Source organism: Saccoglossus kowalevskii, chromosome 18 (genome assembly GCF_978046115.1).
Source record: "Saccoglossus kowalevskii chromosome 18, keSacKowa6.1, whole genome shotgun sequence".
Taxonomy (NCBI): domain Eukaryota; kingdom Metazoa; phylum Hemichordata; class Enteropneusta; family Harrimaniidae; genus Saccoglossus; species Saccoglossus kowalevskii.
In genome coordinates, this window is record NC_140658.1 from 24,866,442 (window position 1) to 24,893,873 (window position 27,432).

Genomic DNA, 27,432 nt, shown 5'->3' on the forward strand with positions numbered 1-27,432 from the left:
AAATATTGTTATTTTCGGCAAATGTTTTATGTAGTTATATACACCACTGAAAGATAAATAAAGTTTCGTCCGACTCATGGTGGGCTTTATTGGTCCTCTCCGACGACTGAACGGGATATGTTACGTCTGTATATACTTTGAAGGGGGTACCGGATTCGATAAAAAGATAAAATGAATAAAACAGGAAGGAAGTGTGAAAATGAGCAGTGAGCAGCAGACACGTCCTATTTTTAAAGAGCAGTGCTGCACACCTTCTACGGGCAGCGTCGTCCCACATCAATACAGAACGCGCCATCTCGATTTAAAGCGGGAGGGTCGTCACCTGCGCACGCGCGGGAATTGAGTCCCAAGCGACGATAACACTCGCTAAAAACGCAAAGACTCACGGGCAGAAGCTTGTTTGTAAACAATGACACGCTATGGCCATTTGACGCACGCGGAGGTGACGACTACCCGCTTTAAGATAATATACAATCCTTTGTTGTTACAAGTGTTTTATTTTATTTTTAATCACTACATCTATTAACGATACACCCCTAGACGCAATATTTTATTTCATTTCAAGAGTAAAGATCCGTTGCCAAAACTCAAAATTATTACATAGTCAACGACATCCATTTTCTTTTTCTGCCCACATGCCACTCTGTGACCCATGCCGTGGATTTCCTGTTTGTAATGCCATGTGATAATTGATAATGGAACAAAACCCTATTAAAATAATTCTAAAATAAAGTATTAATACCTAATTGATTCTAGATTCATCGACCCGAGTAAAAAAAGACCTTTGCGATCAATATCCAAAAGTAAGAAGTTGACGAATTTTTGTTTGACTAATAAAGACCGCTAGTCAGCGAGGGCGCTGTTACAAAAACATGTTTTCGTGAATCATGTGATTCTGGGGTCAAGGGTTGCGGATCATATGACTGAATGTTATTTTTCTGCGTGTTCCCTTTGTCGCGTTATATTTGTTAATAGTTGAATATTGGGTAAGTATTCCGTTTATTATGCACGACCTGATTGTAGTTCGGTACACAAACCGTATCTGATCGAATAATTGCGACGATCTTTCTAATTTTACGTTTCACAAAGGAATTCAACCTTCAGTCAGGAATGACCTGACATAATACAAGGGAACTTTACCGGTTCTTGCTGCAGTTTATGCAGCTCTCTTGGTCGTGGTATACGTTGCGGGGCGACCACGTAATATCAAAATAGCTTAAGCGGCCAATAAGAGCTGCTAAACTGCAGCAATACCGGTTCAATCTATTTGAAGCTTACCTATTTTCACCGAGATGTACGTCGCATCTGCCCTCAATCAAATAGCGACCCTGGTGAAATTGGTTAAATTAGAAAGATTTGTGGCTTTCGAGAGCGTTTTAAGAAGATCGTGGTTATGCAAATCTATAATGATTTGAGGCCGATGGTTATTCGATCTTCATAATAAGATAATAATGGTGTAAAATAAATGTATTGTACTAGATGAAAGCGTTTCATTCATTCTAAATGTAGAAAGAGTTCCTTAAGGCCCCCTCACCCTAACACTCCAGCAACCTCCCAATGTAATTCAGTATGCCCCTCCAAATAATTATAAGTGACCCAAAGAGGGTATATGCAATTGAAATGGAGGAGAGGTATTGGAGTGGCAGGGTTAGGATTAGAGTTATGGGTGAGGGGCTCTAAGGAACCCTGAATGTTTTTGTTTCGTCTAGAACTTGTTTTATAACACTTGCAGAGTCAGCCTTAGTCAGTGTATACATGTTATTTTTGTACATCTGCCGGGTATGTGCATTGTACCCACCTACTAGCCAAACTATTTGGCTTTGATGACTTGTGTACTGTAGAATACTTTATTTTCGATTGGAATTAATTTTCGCTATTTTCGCTGAAAGAATGATTCAGTGAAAATAAAATCCAGCAAATATACCTTTTTTCCTATATTTTACAATCAACTTGTCAAAAATCAGTGAAAATAAATTCCATACAAAATGTCTTTTCAGTGAAAATTAATTCCAGCTAAAATAAAGTATTCTACAGTATTCTTTTTTCAAGTTTATCTCTGATGATCATATCTAAATCATAATTAGTCTTGTCAAGTGTTACACTCTTACTATTCTGTACATTTTTTTCCCTGTGTAACAATTTGATTGAGAACTTTCTAAAAGAAAGCTGTTTCTTTTCTGGGGACACAAATACACCATTTTTTTTGAAAATGACAATTATATTTCCATTGAACTATGATACAAGTTGTGATGTGTATTTGCTGAAAAAGATGAACCACTGAAAGACACATAAGTGGGCAACAGCCTTCATCAACATGGCTGTTTGGTTTATTGTTTATTGATATGAAACATTAACCTACTTGGCGAGCACATATCATTTGATTGATGAAAGATAACTAAAATGACTATGATTGGCTGGCGTTACACAACAGAGATACAATATTGTGCATCATGTTTCTCTAATCTGTGTCAAGCAGTATAAAATAACATTACTGTAGAGGGCAGCATAACAAATAGAAATGGCTAGTGTATTCATGACAGAGACTAGAAATCGATTCTACATACAATATAGATGCCACTTAGACTTGCTTTGAAGTCTGTTGCGTTTCGCGTTCAATCCTCGTTTACGTAATTTATGTTTATTTTTCAAGAATTTTTCATCGGAATCGCAACAGACTGCAAGCAAGTCTAGATGCCACTGACCTTGAGGTAGAATTCTGATTACATGCACAATAACAAGAAATTTGAATATGTAGGTCAGTGGCGAGTTTGTACTTTAATTTAAAAGATAAAATCTATTTCTTATCTATTGTTATTGTGTTGTACATATAAGTAGATCCTGTTAATGATTTACAGTTACAGTACACAGTGACCTTGTTTATTTTCTACACCTGAGGTCACCATTTGCTTAACTCAAAGACATATGCTACGTTTACATGGCAGCATTCTATCAGAGCTGAACTACTGCTCCTCCCACTGATTAACAGGAGATTATCTCCAATGTGTTTATACAGTTGGGGGCCAAACGAGAGCCGAGATCTACCAGTGTTTAATTCAGTTTGATTCGAGCCGAACGGAACAGCGACCTCAAATACTTAATATGAAAACAACATGACTGAAAACGATTTAGGTGTCATACTTGTGTTGTTTCTTTACATGGCACGATGCTGTTGAGCTGGGAGAAAAAAGAAACAATCATGAGTCTGAGACAATGCACTGGTGTTATGATTTAGGTATCTTGAATAAACCACACTAAATGTGTTACAGCCTCTTCGCTTAAGTTATTGTCATGCAAAATTATTACCATCTTGTAAATGTAATTGTTCAACTGTTGTGATATGTGTAACAGTTGTCAATCTAAACCTAGTAGGAACACGTCACTGTACCGTGACCGCTTCTACGATTTTTATCTTTGGTGTCTTTACAAAGTTTCCTCAATTTCCATTGGATCTGTTCATTCGTCCTTTCAAGTTTTTGTCACATAATTTCGTACACAATTTTTGACTCCCATGTGCGAAGCACAAAATGGGAGTCTTTGCAGTTAGTGTGTCTGTATGTGTGTGTGTGTGTGTATGTGTGTCCGACTGTTCCACTGCTATCTCAAGAACCATACATCGGTTTTTGATGAAACTTGGTGCATAGATGCTCTGGGCCAATGCGCAGATTTGATTAGGTTTAGGTAAAAATCCATGCTCGTTAATTACCTAATTTGCATGATAATTAGCTAATTTTTAGCTGTTCTATGACTGTTCCATTGATATCTAAAGAACCACTCATTGGATTTTGATGAAACTTGGTACATAGATGCTCTGAACTATTGCTAGGTTTTGATTAGGTTTTGGTTAAAATCCGTGCATATTAATTACCTAATTTGCATGATAATTAGCTAATTTTTAGCTGTTCTATGACTGTTCCACTGATATCTAAAGAACCACTCATTGAATTTTGATGAAACTTGGTACATAGATGCTCTGAACATATGCGCAGATTTGATTAGTTTTTGGTAAAAATCCGTGCATATTAATTACCTAATTTGCATGATAATTAGCTATTTTTTAGTGGTTCCATGACTGTTCCACTGATATCTAAACAACCACTCATTGGATTTTGATGAAACTTGGTACATAGATTTTCTGAACTAATGCTAGGTTTTGATTAGTTTTTGGTAATAATCCGTGGATACTAATTACCTAATTTGCATAATGATTAGTCAATTTTCGGTTTTTCCACTGATATCTCAAGTACTAATCATCACATTTCAATGAAACTTGGTACATAGATGTCATATGACACTGCACAGACCTGATAGTTTTTATGGTAATATCAGTACATGTAATTACCTAATTTGCATAATTAATTAATTTTCAGCTTTTGATATAAGTAGTGAGCATTACATTTCAATGAAACTTGGTACTTACATACTCAAGGACTATGCAGAGATTGATTGTTTCGGATAAATATTTGTGCATATTAATCACCTAATTTGCATAATTAGTTAATTGTCAGCTTTTCCACGGGTATCTCAAGTACTAATCATCGCATTTCAATGAAACTTAGTTCATAGATCCTTTAGGACTATGCAGAGACCTGATTAGTTTCAGGGTAAATAATTGTGCATATTAATTACCTAATTTGCATAATTAATTTTCAGCTTTTCTACTGATATCTAAAGTACTAATCATCACATTTCAATGAATCTAAAATTATGCAGAGACCCAATTAGTTTTTGGTAAATATTTGTGCATATTAATCACCTAATTTGCATAATTAACCAATTTCCAACTTTCACACTGATATCTCAGGTACTACCGGTAATCATCACATATCAATGAATGTTTATACATGGATGCTGTAGGACAATAGACAGACCTGGATAATTGTGGGTTAAAATCTGTACATATTAATTACCCAATTTTCATAATTAACCAATTTTAAGCTTTCACACTGATATCTAAAGTACTAATTTCCATTTTAATGAAACTTAGTACAAAGATGCTCTAGGACAATGTACAAACCTAATTAGTTTGGGGTAAAACTCTGTTCATATTATTTCCCCAATTAGCATAATAATTCATAATTTTTTGGTTCTAATCACATTTCAATTAAACTTGGTACATAGAGTTTTTGTTACATTGCGCAGACCTCATTAGTTTTACAATCAAATCTGTTCATGTTAATTTTCTGATTTGCATAATTAGTTTTCAGCTAAGTAATTTCAAATTATATTTAATGTGTTTCCAATAATCTCAGCACATGGGAGTTCTTTCTAAACTTTCTTTGATTCTGTTTCGCGTTGAGCTATCAATTCTTTACTCTGCCACATAGATATTAGGACGTGTACCTCTTCATCAAGCCAGAAATTACAAACGATGTTGTCTCCTCGTTATAAAATGAAATGAGAGCTATATGAAGAAGACAATAGATAGCATGATTTCGGCCCGATAGTAGGGCCCGATGCATATAGGCCCAACCCTATTGGAGTTCAACTCCAAGGGTTTATTGGAGCCGAACTTGGCTCGAGCCGAATGCGTATACACAGCCATTTTTGCGAGCTTGAGCCGTAGGTCTCCGATAAAATGTTGTCGTGTATATGTGGCAATAGGCCGCAATTCAGTAGGGATATACAAATACAGTCTTTTTCTTTGTTGTAAAGTCGCTTGGGATTCAAATGTGATTTTGAATGTTTAACATGTGAGATTATTTCTGAATATTCCATGATAAAAGCTTGGAGTTTACATTGAACAGGACATTTTGTTTGTGGCTTGATGCAAGAAAATGACAATTTCTTTATTCATTGATTTTTAAAGGGAAGCAAGTCTATTCCACAAAATATAAGCAGTTAAACTACATGTATCACATTTGATGCAGGATGTTTTTAAAATTGGGTTACATAACCTACTGAGAAAATTGTAATATGGCGGTTGTTAAATTGTTGCGTGAACGCTTATGTAATAGAAATGTACATCTCCTAGAACTTTATTTTTGTAATAGATATTTTCTTTTTTAATTGTTTCTCATTATTATGTATTGTTTATTTCTGTCTGTGAAATGTATTTTATGTTATGTATAGATGATACTTGTAGAATAATAAAGTTATTATTGCATGTATTATTCTATTCCCGTAGCATGCTGTTGCCAGTCCCTGTAGTGCCTTCGCCTAAGTATGTGTTTATATTATATAATGTTATAGGATATAGATTGGACATCACAATTAAAATACAGTGTTCACAATGAACACTATAGAATTTAACATAAAAATATGTACAGTTATGGGCGTCTTCAGTATTTGTAGCACATTTGAATACTTTCCAATGTTTACATCAGTTACTTGTACTGTAACAGTGTAGCATAAGAGCCGAAACCATATGTCACTCAATGTTAACAATTGCATAAAATTTGTTGTTGTTGAAACATTGGCCCGTTATCAATCAGTACGGTAATTATTATGCCTCCTGGTAAATTATAAAAATAAGTCAGAAAGTCAATATGGGATCATATGACCGCCATACAGCGTCACTCGATACAAATACGAAAATACCTTTGTTCAGACTTTACAGCATTCTCATTATAAAAGTTTTATTTGTGAATAGCTCCTTTGCCCTGTGACAGAGTGAAAAATATTAGCCTATACAGAAAATGTGCGAGTATGATTAAGAAATATCAAGTACGAAGTCTGACCTGTTTTTAAGACCAGGTAACAAAGACTGTGTGAACGAATACATGTAGCTCAGACTGAGCGCCCTCTGGGAATACTGATGGCAACAAAACACCATATGTATTCGTAGTCCAATTGAAAGATTTACTATTACCTATATATTCATGACTAATCATTTATTTTATGTTATTTCTAACAAGCAATGAAAGTGCATTCAGAGACTTTGTTTGAAAAAAAATGAACTGAGGTACAATGAGTACTTTCCCATTTCCCATGCATCTAGTTAATATTCAAACATGTGGGATTAATTTTATTCTAAGCCAATACTATATAGCAATAAATCTTAATACCACGTTAAAACCATGTCACTGGATTATTTTTAAATTGTTCCTAGGACGAAATTGAAGCAAAATATTTTGACCAACGAGTGAATAATTTCATAACATTGACTGATATTTTTTCCCACCTTATTTTAATAGTGGTGAAGAGAGATGTCCTGTCTGTGTAAATGTTCCTCTCATAATAAAACACAGCCCTCTATGACAAGCAGGCCAACACACTAAAAGTGCAGGCACATTTGTGTCATAACAATACAGAAATACAACCAGAAGCTCATCAGACACAATGGATATGGACAATGAGGTAGGTTGAAATTGCTTAATAATTTCTTATGCAACACTTCCACATTTGGCATTCTGTCACTGAACTGTAGGAATACATGTATGTACAGTACGGTCCGAGTGTAACTTACCATTTAGCTAGCTTCAAGCCAGAATAAAGTAAGTTACACTCGGACTGTACTTTGCTTGCTTTCAAAACTGCCACATACTGTAAAATACTTTATTTTCGCTTGGAATTAATTTTCGCTGAAGGAATGATTTAGTGAAAATGAAATCCAGCGAATATACACAATGTACCTTTTTTTCCTATATTTTACATTCAACTTGTCAAAAATCAGTGAAAATAAATTCCATACAAAACATCCAAAAATTCTTTTCAGTGAAAATTAATTCCAGCTAAAATAAAGTATTTTACAGTATCTAAATTGTTCAGAGCAATCTGTCTAAATATGCCTTATATTAGCATAGGTAAATACTACTACACGTAATAATTTGAAATTATTGATGACAATAATATTTTCTTTGAAAATTGTAAGTTTTTGTGAAAGAGTAAATCCAGATGAGCTTGACAGCCAGCTTGGAAGTAAAGTTACCCCCAGACTGTACTGTGTATTAACTCCTGGAATTTTTCTAAGTTTAGATGTCAGTAGGCACTCATAATCCCTACCAGGATAGCATATGGCTCAAATTGCTACAAAAATATAGCGGTGCTTAATGAATTTCCGTTGACATAAAAGTAAAACAAGCAATCATGCGAAGAATGATGTACTATGTAGAGCTGAATTTTTTGCAGGGTTTTATTTTGCTTGCTTCAAATTTAACAATTTTTTTTCATTCATATAGCAGTGAATTTAAAACATAGGGAATATCCCTGTAACAACAATTCGGCTGAAATTTAACCCTGTGAATATTTCTCTTTCTACAGTTATAATGCCAGAGCATAGACTTTCTAAGGTTTATGGTCAGGGGTATATCTTAAATCTTGTTGCCGTGCCAACAGTGAGAACTTTCAGAATGCATTGTACTTCAAAATTCTTATTCTCTCAGAAAATGTACCTGCTACAGCGATTCTGCTGAAAAATCATGTTTCACCAGTATAGTAGTTTTTAAGAGCTAATGCTGCGACCTCATGAGATATGTAAACACTATACACATATAATGTCCCATAAAAAGCAATGCATTCTGGGTGATATTAATAATTAATTATTGGACACACAAGTATGAGAATTTATGAGAGTATAATCTATGTCGTGTTTGTTAACTAAACTCAAACAAAGATTTTTATCACATTGTGACCAGTGCGACTTTGCTAAGTGTTACAAATGTAATTTGTTGATAAAGGGAAATATTAAAAAAAAAAAGGATATATATTTAATAGAGTGAAGCAAAAAAAATGTACAGCATTGTCATCATAAAAAAAAATGTTGTTCAAAACTAAGTGAGGAAAAACAAGAGTTTGCACAAATGTTGTATCATCTTCTCCACGGACCTTATAATTGTCAACTTATTATAATAACAACCACACACACATCCTTCCATGTACAAGTCTATATTCTGTAATTACGTAGAATAGTTTTTTAATACTGGGTGAATGTTATTTGAATGCTTAAATCAAATGCCTTTGAACTCTGTCAACTTTCACCCCCTTTTGTATTTTCTGTCATTGTTGACATTGTTTGTATACTAATACTCAACAGAGAAAGGGTGCTTATTACATCCATAACATAGGTATTGACAACCTGTTCATGCAAATTATGAGAAAATAAAAGATATGGGCTAAGATTATTATTTTGTAGTCTTCTGAACTTTTGTTAATTGTATTTACCAATGTTTGGTTAAGTTCACACTTGTTGATTTATAGCAAACATCTTTAGCAAACAAATTTTTGAGAGCCATTGCGATAGTTTTAGTCATCTCTGCACACTAGCAACTCTCTGAAATGGAGTCACTTGTTAGCAGTTCACTAGAAAATGGTTGTACTTTAAAAGAAGGTGAAATTGAGTCAAAGGCAAGTACTGTAAAATGATTAATTATTCACTGGGTTTTAATCCCGCTTATTTCGCTGACTGGAAAATGCGCTAAATTAAAACCCAGTGAATATGTAAAATTTAGTATAGAACACATTATCTAAATGATAAAACCGTGAATTTAAAACCCACTGAATATGCCTGAAATGGTAAATCAGCGAAATTTAAACCCGGTGAAAATTAACCATTTTACAGTAATTGACATGCATCTGTAATTTCCATACTATGGAAGTCTATATTGCATAGTGGTGATTACCTACACCATGTTTGATTTTGTGTGAGTCCCAATTACATACTTTAAAAGTGTGAGAAGAGATCAAGAAACAGACACTTTTTGCACTTTGACATGAATCTGTTATTCTCGCCATCATCAGTATTTCCGTAGCGAGAATTTGGATTCCCACAAATAAAGCGTAGTCTCTATTACCAGACGCGTCCATCTTACAAGGTCATCATAGGGTTCAAACTGCGTTATTATTTCATTAAATATGGTTGCGTCTGTTTTAACAAACATCCTCTCATGTGAACATGTGGTATTAGCACCAGATTGGATTATTTAACTTAAGTTACACCTCTAAAACGAACTTGTATCAACTTCATGTTAAACTGAGCGTAGCTTTCATTACATTACCAGCATTCCATGGTTTGTCCCCACGCTTACTTTTAAAAGTGAGCGCACTCAAGCTTTCCATTGTTTGGCTCCACGCTTACTTTTGAAAGTGAGCGTACGCTCAACTCGTATCTTTGTGAAAACTGAGTCGCTCAGGTACCGCGCTCAACTACCACCTAGAGACTCATTTACATACCTCAATAAAGTGGTAAAGATTTGAATTCTCACCATTAAATGACATGAATGCTGTTAGACCACTTATTGAGAATTAAGTTTGCAAGGAATATTCTCACCACAACATGGCAAGCATAACAAAAACCTAAAAAGTACAATAGTATCAGTTTGTATACCAGTAGTGTAAATGTAGTCACTTTTACCTTGTAACCAAAGGACTCCAGTGATCTGTTCAATGGTTTTAGTTCACTCACTCAAAAAACACATTGAATAGCACAATTATACCAGTCATCATACTTGGTGTGCGTAAGCATTGATTGTTTTTTTTGTTTTCAATCATCAGAAGAAACCCCTTCTACAGATAACTCCGGATAAACTTCCAGAGATTGACCAAGACCAGCTACTCAAAATATGTCCAAAGTGTGCCTACGGTATCGGAGGAATTCCTTATCCCTTGACTGCAAACGTTGTAGCATTTTATATCTCTGTTTTTCTTCTGGAAGTTGCACAGGTAAGTGGAAGTGTCATCATGTTTATTTCGATAAAATATTTGTCATAATGTGTCGATACATTATGGGCATTGCAATAGTTACGCATGTAATGTACATTGTTTGGTAGCCCTGGATCTATGTCATTGTCAGCGTCGGTTTTATTTACATTTAGTCATTGGCTACTCACTCAAACACTGCTATTATGACTTGGACACTGTCGTATCCGATGGTCAACGGATGGTTATAGATTTAACCAAATAAACCAGCCATTTGTTAACATACATGTACTTCTGGGTCAACCCATGACCTCACCACTGAGGGCGCTTTACAGACTATACCTCTCAATACAATACAGTGTATTCCAATACATGATATGACACATACAAGACAGAAAGCATGCAATGTACATGCATATAACAGTGACACTTACAGCCAGTGTGCACTCTAACAAGATTGATTTTGTAGGGATTCTGAGTAATAAAGTTATCCCTCAAAATCAGCTTGTTGAGTCAGCTTGTTAACTGCTGGGAAAGTTGGTCCTCTTGAAAAATATAAATTTGCCTGTGTATACGTGACTTGAGACACACAAAAAAATGATGTGGTTTCTGATTCTCTTTATTTTTACTTTTATGCCCATCTTTATCAAAAATTATGTGTAAGCTTTTACCTTAAAATTACAATTTAACTCATTAACTTCATTCATTTTGGCTTTCCATGAAGGCTGTGTCAACCAGGCCCAGTCAAAAACAAACATCATATCGAATGTTCCCCCCAAAGACGCATCTATAAGTCAGTGGGTCATTCATCAAGGATAGAGGTTGAGGTAGAATTTAAATTTGAGACCGATAGATCAATGGTGTTGTACAACAATATATAAACAACAGTGAATATTAGCATTCTAAAACTGCATTGTGTTTTAAATATTTTAATTCTGTCTTTGATATTCTCAGATCCGTCCAGCCTATGCAAGTATCGTGCTATTCTCGGGAAAAGCTTGGGATGCAATTACAGATCCAACTATCGGAATATTACTTGACAAAAGCAATACTCGATTTGGTAAAATTAAACCATGGTATGTTTCACCTTCTTTATTTGTTGTTGGCTTGAAACTATGAATACTAATGATCTCATTTGCAGATATGAAAATGCATACTGTAAAATACTTTATTTTAGCTGGAATTAATTTTCACTGAAAAGGCTTTTTGAGTGTTTTGTATGAAATTTATTTTCACTGATTTTTGATGAGTTGAATGTGAAATATAGGAAAAAAAAGTATATTCACTGGATTTTATTTTCACTGAAGCATCCCTTCAGCGAAAATAAATTCCACGCAAAAATAAAGTATTCTACAGTAGTTGTATAATGATTAGTATATTCAGCTGTTATTGTTGTGAGAACAGCTGTAGGAAGCAAATTTTGGTATGGAGGTTCAGAGTGTGGGAACCCAACACAAATATACTGTAAAACCATTTATTTTTACTGGCATTTAATTTCACTATTTTTAGTAATTTCTTTAAATTTTAAGTTTATGAACAACAGCGGGAAAATGAGTTCTATTGTTATTTTACATGTTCACATGGATTTAGCAGAGTATACTTATCAGCGAAAAATAAAACCCAGTGAATAATTAATGCATTTACAGTATTATAAATATAAAATCCATATACATGTATGTTTTTCATCAAGGTTGGTGCTATCTACGCCGTTTGCCATGGTTACTTATGTAATGCTTTGGTATGTTCCGGATATCGATGCAAATATCAAAATGGTTTATTATCTGTTATGTTATTGTGCCTTTCAGACATTCTTAACTGTAAGTAATAAATCATGTACTTATATTATTTTAGCTGATTTGTGCGCTGTTTATAATTCTACAGGGCTAAAACTTTTTCATAAAATCCTAAAATACAACAGTGTAAATCTATAATTTAAAAAAAAAACGCATATCGTAAATAGTCAGCTGATGAAATATCAATTTATTGATTAATATATTTCCTCGGATCTAGAATTTATTTATAAATGTATAGCTACGATATTCCAAGATAATTTTACTTTGCCAATAGCCAAGCATCACTAAGCGGTACTGTGGATTCGGTTGTGATTGAGTTTTTAACATTATCAGGTGTTACCTATTACAGTCACCAAATCACTTACAAAATTCTCTGCTTGATGATCAAAAATAGACTATATTGTATATAATACAGGATGAATATTTGATGCGAAACATTTCCTGTTAAGATTCTGAGATGCATTCAAATTTGTCTTATTTCCTGTTTACCATTAGTAAATGCCCTTTCGAATGCATACATGTAACAGAACTATTTTTAATACTTGTGTTATCACAAACTTGAAACATTGAAAACTGTCTACTTCCTAGGTTAGTTGTACTGTACTGTAGTTGTACCTGAAGCAGAATTCAAACAAAAATGCATGACTGAATTTATTGTAGTAAAGTAACTTAGTTGATAAACAATGCAATACGCCAGTGTTAAATTTGTATAATGCACAACATAACAACTTTAATACTTTCTAATTTTGATTTCTGGCCAAATTACTCAAAATTTAAAAAGCTTTCAACTAACTTTTGCTGATGATACAACTCGAACCAAAGCTATTCTGGTCACCCAAATTTGATTTTGCGTAGATTAGTGAGGAATTCCGATTGTTTAAAAAAAAATATTTGTTGTATGCCATTATTGATATACTGTAAAATACTTTATTTTAGCTGGAATTAATTTCCATTGAAAAGCCTTTTTTTGGCGTTTTGTATGGAATTTATTTTTACTGATTGGCGAGTTGAATGTAAAATTTAGGAAAAAAGGTATATTCGCTGGAATTTATTTTCACAGAATCGATCCTGCAGCGAAAATAGTTAAAATTAAGCGAAAATACAGTATTTTAAAGTATATTTAACACATTTTCTGTTTGGTTACAAGACCTTCAAACAACACAGAATGAACTCTAACTTCAATTTTGATCTTCTCAGTCCACTTTAATATTGACATTATTTTGTTGTAAATATTTTCACAATCACATTTTTAGTAGATTAGTGATAATACTGGTCAAAATAAATAAATAAACAAATCCTGAGGGTTTTTTTTTTAAATATATTTGTTGTATGTTATTATTATTATTGTTGTTGTACTGATATACTTTTTCTGGAACATATTTGATTTTTTTCTAATCCTTAATTTTTTTCATCATAGTGTTATCATATACCGTATGTTTCTATGACAATGTATCTTAGCAACGAGCAAAAAGACAGAGATTCAGCTACTGCATATCGTGAGTATACCTCATATTGATTTGATGTTACCGGTATTCAATAAAGCTTTGTGACAAAATTGATCTAATCTATAATTGTATTTAACTAACTGTAAAATTTATTTTAGCTGGAATTAATTGTTGTTGAAAAGGTATTTTAGCAGATTTCTATGAAGCTTAGTTCCACTGATTTTTGATGAGTTGAATGTAAAATATGGGAAAAAGGGGATTTTACTTTCAGTGATGCAGATCTAAAGCACACAGATTTATAATTTATGAATCAATGTAACCTTTTCCTTACTTTTCATAAAAAACACTAATAAAAGTACTGTAGAATGCTTTATTTTCGCTTGGAATATATTTTCGCTAAAGGGATGATTCCGTGGAAATAAAATTCAGCGAATATACTTTTTTTCCTATATTTCACATTGAACTCATCAAAAATCAGTAAAAATAAATTCCATACAAAACGCCCAAAAAGCTATTTCAGTGAAAATTAATTCCAGCGAAAATAAAGTATTCCACAGTTATCTCTGAGTGTAGCATATTAATACAGACTTGCTGCAGTTGTTAATTCAAAGAGTGCATTCCATCTCTACTTAGGTATGACATGTGAAGTCTTTGGAACAGTATTAGGTGTTGTACTTCAAGCACAGTTTTTAACCTTAGGATCGACTGACAGCAATGCACTTGACCCTTGCATTGGTCATGAGAACAGAACAACTTTACCAACACTATCACCAGAGCAACAGGATCCAACAGTGAGTAAAACATGTCTCTACTTTTGGATATTTTGAGTCAAAGTATAATATTGGCAATGGAATATATATAAATTGTAGGAAATAGTATTGTGTCTTGTATTATGTGCGAATTTGATGATATGCACTCAAGAATACAGGGATTGGCATCTTTTTTTTGTTTGAAAATCAACAAATAAAGATATCACAGGATTGTTTTCTTGAATCGAGTCACAATAAAAAGTGTCCTTTCAATTGTCAACTCTGAGTCATTTTCTAACTCATTTAAAAAAAAAACACAATGTATCAATTTGGTTGAAAACCTATTTACCGTATTTGCTCAATTTAAAGTGCATTTCCAATAGAAGCATATATAAATGAAAATGAAATTGGCTTTTTTAGCCACGCAGTTGAGTGGAGCTTATCATATGACGATTGTTCGTCGATGTCCACTGCACATATACATCGAGGCGTGTCACCACTGGGATAAAAAATATACACATTCATGACTCTGCATGTTTATCACATATATTGTCCTTGGGTGAGTCTAAAGACCTGGCTCGTCTTCTGTCAGAGAACTGCTGTGCCCTCTAGGTTGCAGCCTCACTCGAGTACCATGTTGTCTGCCTCATGATGTTGGTCATAAGTGTCTGTGTCATTTATTGAGCATTTAATAGTCTATTTTGCCACATAAACCATATTCCAGTTGAGGACTACGTGACACGCCCTGATATGGTACAGACCGTTGCCTGTCACTGTATTTTCTAGTGTCTTTGATTTCATACATGGAATGATACTAAAATTGTTATTATGTCAGATGAAATGCATATGCTTGTTTTTTTTTTCCTTAATTTGTCTATCAAATAGCAAAATGTGGATTTTAAGTTCACAAACCTAACTCACACTGAACTGTTTGAACTGGTCATTTATGTAAGTACATAGATCAAATATTTTAATTTCAAAAAATGGGTTTGTTTTTTATTCAATGAAGGAAATGGCATATTTGGTCGCTGCTGCCGTGCTTGCTGGGATATTTCTGTTGTGTTGTGCTGTGGTTACAGTTTTTACAAAAGAAATGAAAGGTGAGACATGACATTATTTTTAAATGATGCTGTCTAAGTAGAAATACTGAATTAAGTTATCATTATATCTCTTAAGGTAGTGAGGAGGGAAAAAACAAGAAAAAACAAAATTTTGGACTATGAAACATTATATTGTGACTTTTATTTACCGGCGGTATGCAATTGGTACGTAATTGTGGTTTATTTCCGAAACCCAGCTGTGCGTAAATATGTTCATAGTACATTCACATATCATTTTAATTTGCATACTCTTTTGTTTTATTATATACATGTTTTTTGTAACTATTTAGTGGCCTGTTCGTTATGCAATCGCATTCGAAACACAAAATAATATTCTCACTATAGTATGTAAATTTCAAGCTTTTCTCGCTTCTATATCCTTTTACTGTCTTCATGCAGTTCATCACTAGAACTTCTTTTCTGCCATGTCAGTTTCATTCACCACTGATGTAATAACACCATAGACAGTGCACGTTGTGTGAAACCTCGCTGACAGTATTTGCATAGCAACAACGGTTGACCATACGTCTGAGCGATGTCATAATATATCATATAGATGTTGACACTATTATTTCATATTTCATCCAGAATCTGGCCAGTTTTTTTATTTTTTTGCTCTTCTAAAATTCCAACAAAGATATTCTGGCTAAATTGTACAATATAATGTACAATTAAAGTGAATGCGAATTTGGAGAAATTTCTTTCACCGGACATATACAGGTGTTGTATACTTATTCTATGAAATGGACCATATCGATTGAATTGGATTGAAAATGGCAACATTACTTTTGTCAATGTGTGTTTCTAATAAAACAACCGTACATGTATTTGTTTGTAATCCACCATGCTGCTGTGCTGGTGAGCATATCGCTCATCTGATATTTATGTTAAAATGAAAGTTTTAAATTTATTTCTTTTTGTAGATGATGCTGTTGAGAAGCCTGATGCGACCGAAACTTTCTGCACCGGTTTGAAATCAGTTCTAACCTATGGTCCATATATCAAGTTACTTTTATGTTTTCTATGCACTTCATTAGCACTACAGGTTGGTATTTGCTGTCGTTCTCATTTGAACTGTGATTAAAATAGTTCTCTGAGCATAATAAAACCTCCGAAGCTACCGTTAATACTGAACTCCATCAATAGATGGCAACAAGCCCGATTGATTTACAATGGGGTTCTCATTAGACTGGCCCAGTCATTGCGATTTTATTGTTTTGTATGATAATTCCTTAAAGGGCGGTAGTCGTCGCGCCACGCAAGCGCGAGATAGATGAGTCTCATATAAACAAAGATGGTGACTTTGACTGTTGCGCAGATCAACGAGTACAAACTGAGACGTTATCAAACGTTACTTAGGTATTTTCAGGTGATAATTGAAAGGTATCAAAGGAGTCGGCGGTAATTAAGTGTAAGTTGCACCCAGGTCAAACCTCATACTTGTGATCACATTAGCAGAACACATTGGATTGTGGGAAACTCAATGTTTATCAACACAAATGTCGCACATGCACAGCACTACAACTACCGCCCTTTAAAGAACGAATTTGTGGAATCTCTTGCGTTGATGCGCCCTCGATAGTTGTCACTGCGTTTTTGAGGTGATAGACACATGTACGCTAATGAGTAGAATATATTGTAAGCTGCCAACCAATAAGAACGACAGTTTTTGATCTGGTCTGTTCCACGCAACCATAACACACATGTGACCTGACGAGTAGAATCCTTTGTGCAAGCACACGTACACTTTTGATTTCTTCTCTCGAGCTCCATAACGTCATATCATAAATAATTAATAGAAATGAATACACCTCAGGTAAATTTCATGTCGTACCGTGATTTAAGAAAAAAAAAAGATTATGAAATTGTCACGGCTGGGCCATTCTAGGTTTTCCTATAAATATGCACAAATGACAGGACATTGTGTATTTGCATACATTGTATGTGCATATTTATGTGAGCATGTTTCATTTCAGCAAATCTCTTCTTATATGTTCTTCATTATAGATTATTCAGGGAAACTTAGCATTGTATTTTGTACACGCTCTCAATTACGACAACTTTCAGCTGGCACTCATCGTGATTCTGGTTAGTACATTGTTGGATAACAATTATGTGCTTATATTTATGAAAATTTGTTTTTAGCTCCGCTGTCGACTTTGTCGAGCGGAGCTTATCATATGAGTGATTGTCCGTCGTCGTCGTCGTCGTCCGTCGTCGTCGTCCGTGTCAATGTTTTACTTTTTCGACTTCTTCTTGAACACTACAAGCCTGAATGCTTTGATACTTGGTGTATATGTACCTTGGGTAGACCTCTCTTAGGTTTGTTCATTTCATGTTGATATCTTCAATTCTCTAATTTTGGTGAATATTTTTGTCATTTTTGGTAAAAAGTGATATTTTCGACTTCTTGTTAAAAACCGCAAGTGCAATTACTTTGATATTACATATATAGGTACTACATGTGGACCTCTCTCAGATTTGTTCATTTTGTAATGATATCTTTAATTCTCTAATTTTGGTGAATATTTTTGTAATTTTTGGTAAAAAGTGATATTTTCGACTTCTTGTTAAAAATCAATAGTTCAATTGCTTTGATATTACATATATAGATACTACATGTAGACCTTTCTCAGATTTGTTCATTTTGTGATGATATCTTCAGTTCTCTAATTTTGGTGAATATTTTTGTCATTTTTGGTAAAAAGTGATATTTTCGACTTCTTGTTAAAAACCGCAAGTGCAATTACTTTGATATTACATATATAGGTACTACATGTGGAACTCTCTCAGATTTGTTCATTTTGTGATGATATCTTCAATTCTCTAATTTTGGTGAATATTTTTGTAATTTTTGGTAAAAAGTGATATTTTCGACTTCTTGTTAAAAACTGTAAGTCCGATTGCTTTGATACTATTCATATTGTTCATTTTCTAATGATGTCTTCAGTTCTTTAATTGAAATGTGCATTGCTAACAGCGGAGCTATCTCAGCCGATAGGCTGCTTGTTTTACATTCTCATCATATGTGTCTTAATCTACTTGATCACATCTGTCATTGTACTGTTGTTTTTCCTCAGGTGACAGCATTACTCTGTTTACCACTGTGGCAATTGTTGGCTAAGCGACTCGGCAAGAAAACAGCTCTAGCGATAGGCCTTATTGTAAGTGTATTTGAAATATAATTGTTCCTGTTATTTGTAGCTGTATTTGTCAATTGTTGCTGAGTCTATGGAGTGTTACATTCGCTATATGCCACTCCAGTAGAATGCATCATTGCTTCAACTTGAACATCATACATGCACATACACCATAGGCTTCAATGTACAGGAATAAATCACACCAGACCACACATGCATATGTCAAGGTATTACACATTATGTCACATGGTCTCATTTTGCAATTTTGTATTCATTTCAAAATGGTCAATTATTCATGCCATTTATTATTCATTTGCTTTGAGTTTTGTGAATTTCTCTTGTATGTTTTTTTAATGAATTTTGCGCATGCGTCAGTTTTGTTTTGAGCAAGTCATTTAATTTTGTTTTGAATTTCTTTGAACGTTTTTGGTTGGTGGCGGTGGCATTTACAATTACACTGTTATGTCGTCAGGTAACAATTGTGCTGACTGTCATCAACCTGTTACGACAAAGCTGGATGAATGAGAGATATTTGTTAAAATCTTGCAGCAATTCTTAGAACTTGAAGTTGCTAGTTTGGTAAAGTTAACTCTTTACTGGCCATGCCATCAATTGCTGTGTCTTAGAATTCATCATCAAGACTGTGCAGTTTCATGATGTGAACATTAGCCCATGAACCTGTGCAAGATTAAGATTCTAAGTGGTCCCATAGTTGATTTTCATGGAAGTGCATCTAAAACATGCACATAACCACAGAGCTGCTCCAGTTTATGGTGATAAGGCATAAAACAAAATGGCAGAATGTTGAATTGCCAAAGTGGGTGCACTTAAATAAATATTTGCCCAATAGAATCTGCTATTAAGGTATAGTGGGGAGGCGATAAACAAACCTAGACTGGTGAAAATGATCATTCTTTCAAAGTTGAGTGTTGTCTAGCTCATTTAAAGTTTGTGTTTTTTGTTGCCATATTTTGGCAAACTTTATTCTGAAATGCGATTAAAATTGTTTGTGAGGAATCTTCTGAAAATATGAATAAATAGTGATTATATTGTTTAAATATCATGGTTGGTGGCATGCTGGTTGCTTGGTTACAGTCATTCTCATCCATCAACCTGCATAATGAAGCATATTCATCATTGCCTTAGTATTATGTAATCAAAAACAATCATATTATAATCCAACACCCCCACCCCCATACGAATTAATGTCACTGTATCACTCAACTTTTAAAATAATTATGGTAAATTCAATTCGCTACTGACAATTAGCGAAGGGATAGCAAAAGTCCAGATTAATGAATGATCATTTCACTTTCCTTCCCTTTTTTCTCTATTACAGATAAATTTACCATTTTGTAGCAGTCTTTTTTTCATACCCGGAAAACCTCTCATCATTTTTATCATGTCATTTCTTGTTGGAACCACGGGATCATCATTATACTTGTTACCATGGTGAGTCAAATAACTGGATCGATTTATTTTCAGGCTCAACTCCCAATATGCATTGGGCTGTTCTTTGTACCTGACACCTCAGTCGCGTTGATCTATTCCGTAGCGGCAATCAGCGGAGCTTTCCTGGGTACTATGTACTTGTTACCATGGTATGTGCATGTTCTGCTAAATTTTTTTAAAGCAACACTTTTTTCGTTACTTTTGCATGCATATGTGAAGGCTCACAAAAAAATTGAAGAATAAAACGACTACCTTTCAGAGAGTGCTGAAAAAAAGCCTTCTGCACATTCACAGGCAAGCGCTTATTAAAGAATGCAAAATTCACAAGATCAAATGCACCAAGTTTGTCATAGAATAGCCATGAGTAATATTTAGCACTTCACAGCATTTGAATGAACTGTATATTGTAAACAGCTTTTTTTTCGCTGCTAGGAAGTTTAGAATTTCAATGATTATTTATCATCTGTGAAAAAAAATATTTCACGAAAGTTTCCAGAGAAATTTCCACTGCTACAAAGTTTTGCAACTATCACATTCATGAAAATTTGTCTCCTGCAAAATTAATTTGGTTTACAGTATAGCATAGTATGAGTGATGTAAGAACCAACCAACCAGAGAACATATTCATGTGCATTTTCAATGACAGTGTCTATATAAGGATCATCCCAATGCTCATTTCATGTTTTTTTTGTTCTAAACATCAACATAGTCAGCCAGAATCCTTGTCATTGTGAGAGTGGCCAATGCTTTACGTTTCGACTTTTCACTATAACACTAACAATAATTCTGAAGTGTAGTTTTATGGTGGTTCAATTTAGTGATAACTGTTTCGAGTTGAGTTGGATGATTATTACATGTATATTCAAGTCCGGTCTCTGAGCTATTATGCTAACTATCTTTTCACCCAATTAAATACATGTACAGAATTTCATATTTTTTTTGTCATCTCAGTACATTGAATAATTAAAAATTATACGTGGAAAACTTACATTTTTTCTCATTTGCATTCACTCCAAGGTCAATGATACCAGACGTCATCGATGACTACACTGTGAAGACTGGTAGCAGAAAAGAAGCCATATTTTATTCATTTTATGTATTTTTTACAAAATTTGCTGTCGGGCTTGCTCTCGGGTTTTCAACGCTGATTTTAGAGTAAGTTATTTGTTCATTTCACGCAAGTACACTTTACCCAATAAATTAACACAGCTCAGGTAAAGCCCAGACAAATATTCAAGTTGATGGTCCTCATGTGTGTCAGAAAAAATTTATTCATGTTTCTGGTCCTCACGTGTGTCAGAACAAATCTATTCATGTTTCTGGTTCTCACATGTGTCAGGAAAAATATATGTTTGTGGTCGTCACATGTGTCATGAAAAATTTATTCATGTTTCTAGTCCTCATGTGTCAGAAAAAATACATTCTTGTTCAAGTCCTCACATGTGTCAGAAAAAATCTATTCACGATTCTGGTTCCCAGCGTTCGGATGAGCTAAAGAAAGTTTAAATGGTGGAATCAACTTCCCTATGCAAATGAAATTGGAATATTTTTTAAGGTAATAGTGGAACTTTATAACCTGTCTAAAACTTGATATCATCTATGCTCTGTATGTTGTATTTCTTGCAGATTTGCTGGTTATCAGACTGGTGCATGTGAACAGCCAGAGTCAGTTGGTTATGCATTGCGGTTGTTAGTATCAGCTGCACCTGTTGCATTAATCTTAATAGGTTTGTTATTTCTATGGTGCTATCCAATTACTGAGTTGAAAAGGAACGAGACACGGACCAAACTAGCTGAAATCAGGTAAGATCATGCATTATTTAGTGTCTCTCTAGAGTCTTGTATGGAAAGCAATTAGTGAATAAATGTACTTTGTACCTAATTTTCAACAAAAAGTATATCAAGCGTCAGAGATAATAGGAAAATTGTTAATCCTGTGATATTGTGTTTACTAGTGATCCCGATGAGATTTGCCGGTCGGCTCATTGAGAAGATTAACAAAAGAAATTAAGACACAGATTGAAGAATAAGATTTTTTTGTTTATCTGATCATTTGTAAAAAAAAATATATCCCTATTTGTTTTTATTCTGATTTCCATGATCTTAAAAACTGTAAACTACCCATAATACTCGTTTTTGTGTTGCATGTCATGTTTTAATTTAAATGCCCATCCCAAGATGACACCCTAAAAGTTTATGGAACACTCCATAGCTATAGTGAGTGGAAACGCCCATATAATGATCACAGCAGTTGTGTGTCTATTGACTGTGTTACTGCCATTCATATGTTAATACATTGTGATTGGTCAAGTTGATTTAAACATTTGAAAATGTGGCAAATTTTATGTATATTTTATATAAAAAAAATGTATGCCTTCATGAAATTCACTGTATGATACAAGTATTTGTCAGTACATAAATTAAAGTTTGTTTTTGACCCCATGTATATTTTTGTTTTGCACTGACAATTCTTTTTTTATAATTTCAGGGAAAGAAACCGTTCATCTATTGCTAATATGTCTCTAATTCCATCATCAAGAGCATCCATTGCTGCACTGAACACTGTAGCAGGTTCCATGGAATGTGTAGGAGAGGAGAAAATGCCACCAGTCGTTAAATTCAGTCTGGGGGACCCGAACGATGGCAGAGAGTCGTTAGTAGAATTGAAGTATTGAATGATGTACATACTTAAATTTGTTTAGTGCCAATTTATATCTGTAACTTGGAGGTGTGATATCTTTGATGAATACTAGTATACTACATTACTAGTTCATCTGTTCCTTTCAAATGTGAGCTAGGCATATATCTACATTTACATTTTTATACACAGATACAAATATAGATTTTATAAGATAAACTTTTGGACATTATGTCATTAAGTTTCGCTCAATTTTAAAAGTAAAAAATTGTCAGCATGCTTTTCTCCCATTTTGACATTGCTGGGAATACAACAAATAAGAAAAACAATTCTTCTGTTGTTATAGCAACCATGGAGTGGTGTGGCAGTGACGGATGAAGAATTTTTTGTTTATCGGGCCCGTTCCTATGTAAAAAGGAAAAATAACCTAGAAAAAATGAACAAAATTAAAAAAGTCTGCTGCGTCAAAATAATGAAGCCCCCCCCTCCCCTTGTGTAGATTGTGGTATTCCCATTTTGCATCACATCTATTTTACAACAAAGGAATTAGCTTCATTACTCAGGAAGACAATAATTCTGTGATTGGTAACTATGTTTTTTTTCAATAGCAGTTACAAGATACTCAGTATTTCTGTGATTGCTCACTTTGTAATCTCAATGACAGTTTCAAGGTACCCAGAATTTCAGTGATGGGTCACTGTGTAATCTGAATAACAGTACCCAGTATTTTGTAATATATTAGATAATGAAATTTGTAAATGGTTCAAGTAAATTGTAAATACAATGACAACCCAGTAAGTGATAGACTGAATCACTGTACAGAGAATAAATAGGAAAACTATAATATCAACCTATGAGGGCAGTATAAAACATACCAAATGTTTTTTCCCTGCCTGTAATAGAAAAGAAAAGGCATTTGGTTAACCTGTCTGTCTGTCCATCCGTCTGTCATTGTCATTGTCATCTGTCATTTCTTGTATCTAGGATAACTAATTTAAAAGTAATTTTTTTTTTCAATATTTCCCAATATGTGTATATTGTCCATCGATGTGTAATTAAATGTTGAAAAGTCTGGCACATATATATCTGAAGTTATTGAGATTATTGAGGAATATTTGTTTTCAAAATCTGTATTGGCTTAACATAGACTGTAATCGGAATGACACTTAATAGGTTACACTTAGATACAATCTTGAAACCACTTATGACATTGTCATCCTGTAACTCTCTAAGATCTTTCATTTACAGCGAGTGTGTTGTATATATTATTTTTTTCCTCATTAAAATTTCTGTACATGTACATGATTGTACTCTAACCACTATATATTATTCTTTATGGACTGGATACGGCTCTTGCAGCCCGTGGTCAATGCGGCGGAAGTGCCTGAGCTTGCGAGTACACGTATGCCGTACGAGCGAGGGCAGCAAAAGTTGTATCCAGTCCATAAAGTTTTAATCCTACACCTTATAGGTTTACCCGTAATCACAATTTTACCATGGCATGACTGCAAAAACATGTTTTGTTTTAGTTGATACAGGTAGTTATTGCCTTGATGTGAGGGCGCACTTCCCATAGTGTTACGAGGCCGGGCAATACGAGTTATATGATAATAGTCAGTATTCAATTTTGGTGAAGCCCACCCACAAAATCACTATTTATATATTTAATCACATTCACTGGATTTTAAATATAGATATTTGCCTCAATGAGTTTTATTGTAATTTTACCTTTTCACATAGATATCATTTTATTTATCAGCACATGCCAAAAGTTTACAAGTATATACACAGTAAAAAAAAAAATATTCTTTACTGATGTTATTTTTATTTTCATTGAAACCAACATTTACAGTGTACACTTAATGTGATTTTTATCTTGTATATGCTATACTCTATATTTTGGTCTCATCATTTTCCTTTGGCATGTATTTGTGTGTTTATACCATTGCATGGTTTAGATACTACATGCAGGTGATTTAATATTTAATGAGTGACATTTGGATTCATTGTTTATTCATTATCAGTTAACACTGCATAAGGGCATGCTGGGTAATCAGTAACGAACAGTAATGGTGTCTCAAGATTAGACTATAGTTACGTTCAACAGTACCAAAATACAACTGCTTTGAAATATGTTAAATCTGGTTTATAATAATTTTGTTCTTGTTTGCAAAGTACCTGAACTATCTATTTAGAAAAATATTGTTATTCAGTAATTATTCTTAACTTATTAACTATTTCTATTTCATCATTGGTGCCACAAAATCTGTTCACAGATGTAAAACAGAGCTCTTCTCACAAATCTGAATTTCTTTCAAACGCAAGGCTTAGATAGTTTTTCTATGTTTTTTTTTAATGGTCTGGATCTGGGAACTTTGATAAACGAATAACAGATTTCATTGTTTCCGTCATGGTAAATAATTATTAGTATTATCATGCAAGTAATTGTGCTCACCTCATTTGAAATAAGATTTATGTGCATTTGTGATTATTATATTCGGATATAGTTTTCTTACGAATTATGCATATCAATACAGACCTGCATGCCTTCAGCATTACAGCGCCCTCAGTGTTCATAATGTTATACTTTCATTAAAAAGGTGCACTGAATCATGGGTATGATTGCATAAAGGGTGGTCAGTGTGAATATTAGTATTCCCATGTCAGGTCATTCAATGTCCGGAATTGATTATATACAAAATAATTTACACTATGTATGCATTTTCTGACTTTACAAATGTTGTTTTTTTGTCATATGTTTGCAGTCGTTAAACTGTACATAAAGAAAGTGATTGGGTTCTTACTGCCAATAATTATTGCTGATAATGCCAAAATTGATCAAAAGTTGAACAAACTATGATCAAACATTGTGACATAAACTGCATCATGGGAACTTTCAGTACATTTCAGAATTTTTTTTCAAATTTGATTCAAGGCTTTTTCAGAAAATTTGCCAATTTATCTAAACAAGTAATGGTTTAAACCTCCTGCCTTCTGATATTGGTATGCTGTGATACAAAATCAAATCATTAAGGGCTGGACCATTATTTGCATGAAAATTGAGGGTTTGTGTTACTTGAAGAGGCTGATGAGTATTTTTTAAAGCAAAACATTTATGCAAGTATCCTTGTCACCCCATCAGAGGTATCGGTTCATCCCTTAAACACAGTCAACATTTATACAGTACTACTTATCTCTTTCTCTTTTATAATTTATTGTTGAATCACTCTTTTTTTTGCATTTACCGTACTGTCTATTGCCAACGTTCTTTTTAAAATTATGTCAAATTATGACTAAATAAATGGACTTTTTGAAAAGCATGAAATTATAAAATAAACAGACAAACCACAAAACTGTATTTTGTTCTTGTTCTGAATATATCTGCGACAGTTGATGATGATGGTCAGGTGCCTTTAAGGTAGGTTAATACCTTACAAATAATTACAGATAGTTTTTTTGATGATATTTACCATACTGTGCTTATATTTATGACTGCTTCATATTACATTCCAACACTTTCATTTATTTACATTGGGTGAGAAATGCTATGTTGCTATTTTGGGCTGTTATCTCATAAAATTATTATAAGCAGGAAAAAAATATGTATAATAATATTCGCGAGAATACCGCAAAGTAACTACTCAGGCCATGCGTCAGTTTATATTAGATCCCCGTACAGCCTTTTTGCATACTTTTGAGTATTCTTCTAACAACCTCATATCCTATACATTCTAGTAAAATCTCCACTAGCCTGCCAGTACTATTTAAAGGGCGGTAGTCTGCGCGCCACACATAGATGGCGACTTTGACTGTTGAGCAGATCAACCAGTACAAACCAAGTATGATGAAATTGTTTTTGCGTATCTGTTGATCGACTTAATTAGCTGATTACTAATGAATGGCTGTGTTATGTCTGTCATCGTTTCGACCCATTTGAGGTTCTGGACAGAACTCGACTCAGTGATTTGGAACTAATTACGAGATAACCGTCGCTATTCAGACTACTATTTCTGACAGTTAGTATTCGCAGTTATTAATGTAGTGAACGATTAATCAAAAGATATGATGTATCCAGTACTTAATGTGATTGGCTTTATGATTGAAGGTTACGCCCTAGAGTCTTTTTACTGCTTTGTAATTGGTTAAGGTTTTGAAAATGAATAAAGTTGTTTAGTTGGTCTTGGCGAGAACACCACGACAGATGCAGTCCTGGAGAGTCTTGGGGCGAGTCTTGACACAGTCTAGAGGCAGTCTTGGGTCAGCCTTGCAATAGTCTTGGGGACTTTTTCCCAGGGCGCTGTGTCTTATAGAGTGCTCGACTGACCGACTAAGACGAGAGTTGAAACGTATTTCGTTGTGTGTGTCTTATTTGACTGTAAAGTTTAAGTGACTTTCCCGATCCCGTACCTCAAGGGGACGTAACATAGAGACGAGACGAGATTCTCCCCTGGCACGTGTGGAGAACCTCAGAGGAGAAGAATTTCCCCCTGATACAAGCTTCAATTAGACATTTGTTAGGTAATTGGAAGGTATCAAAGGAGTC

The 27,432-nt window shown here is 34.1% G+C and overlaps 1 protein-coding gene across 3 annotated transcripts; it reads left to right on the plus strand.

The window, feature by feature from the left end:
* The first annotated feature begins 850 nt into the window (after positions 1-850).
* On the plus strand, positions 851-26,242 carry LOC102803460 (sodium-dependent lysophosphatidylcholine symporter 1-like). Of its 3 annotated transcripts, XM_085492771.1 has the most exons (16): positions 904-986; positions 2,651-2,755; positions 7,134-7,296; positions 10,429-10,596; positions 11,527-11,648; positions 12,263-12,389; positions 13,783-13,861; positions 14,444-14,601; positions 15,569-15,659; positions 16,583-16,704; positions 17,667-17,747; positions 18,740-18,823; positions 20,285-20,400; positions 21,269-21,406; positions 21,878-22,054; positions 22,740-26,242. In XM_085492771.1, exons 3-16 carry the CDS (start codon positions 7,279-7,281, stop codon positions 22,924-22,926), a joined length of 1,668 nt encoding a protein of 555 aa, XP_085348897.1. In that variant the 5' UTR covers positions 904-986; positions 2,651-2,755; positions 7,134-7,278; the 3' UTR covers positions 22,927-26,242. The 3 variants fall into 3 exon arrangements, with proteins under 3 accessions (XP_077867935.1, XP_085348896.1, XP_085348897.1); XM_078011809.2 differs by lacking the exons at positions 2,651-2,755; positions 20,285-20,400 and adding an exon at positions 20,139-20,251 and having other exon boundaries at positions 851-986; XM_085492770.1 differs by lacking the exon at positions 2,651-2,755 and having other exon boundaries at positions 851-986.
* The last annotated feature ends 1,190 nt before the right edge of the window (positions 26,243-27,432 follow it).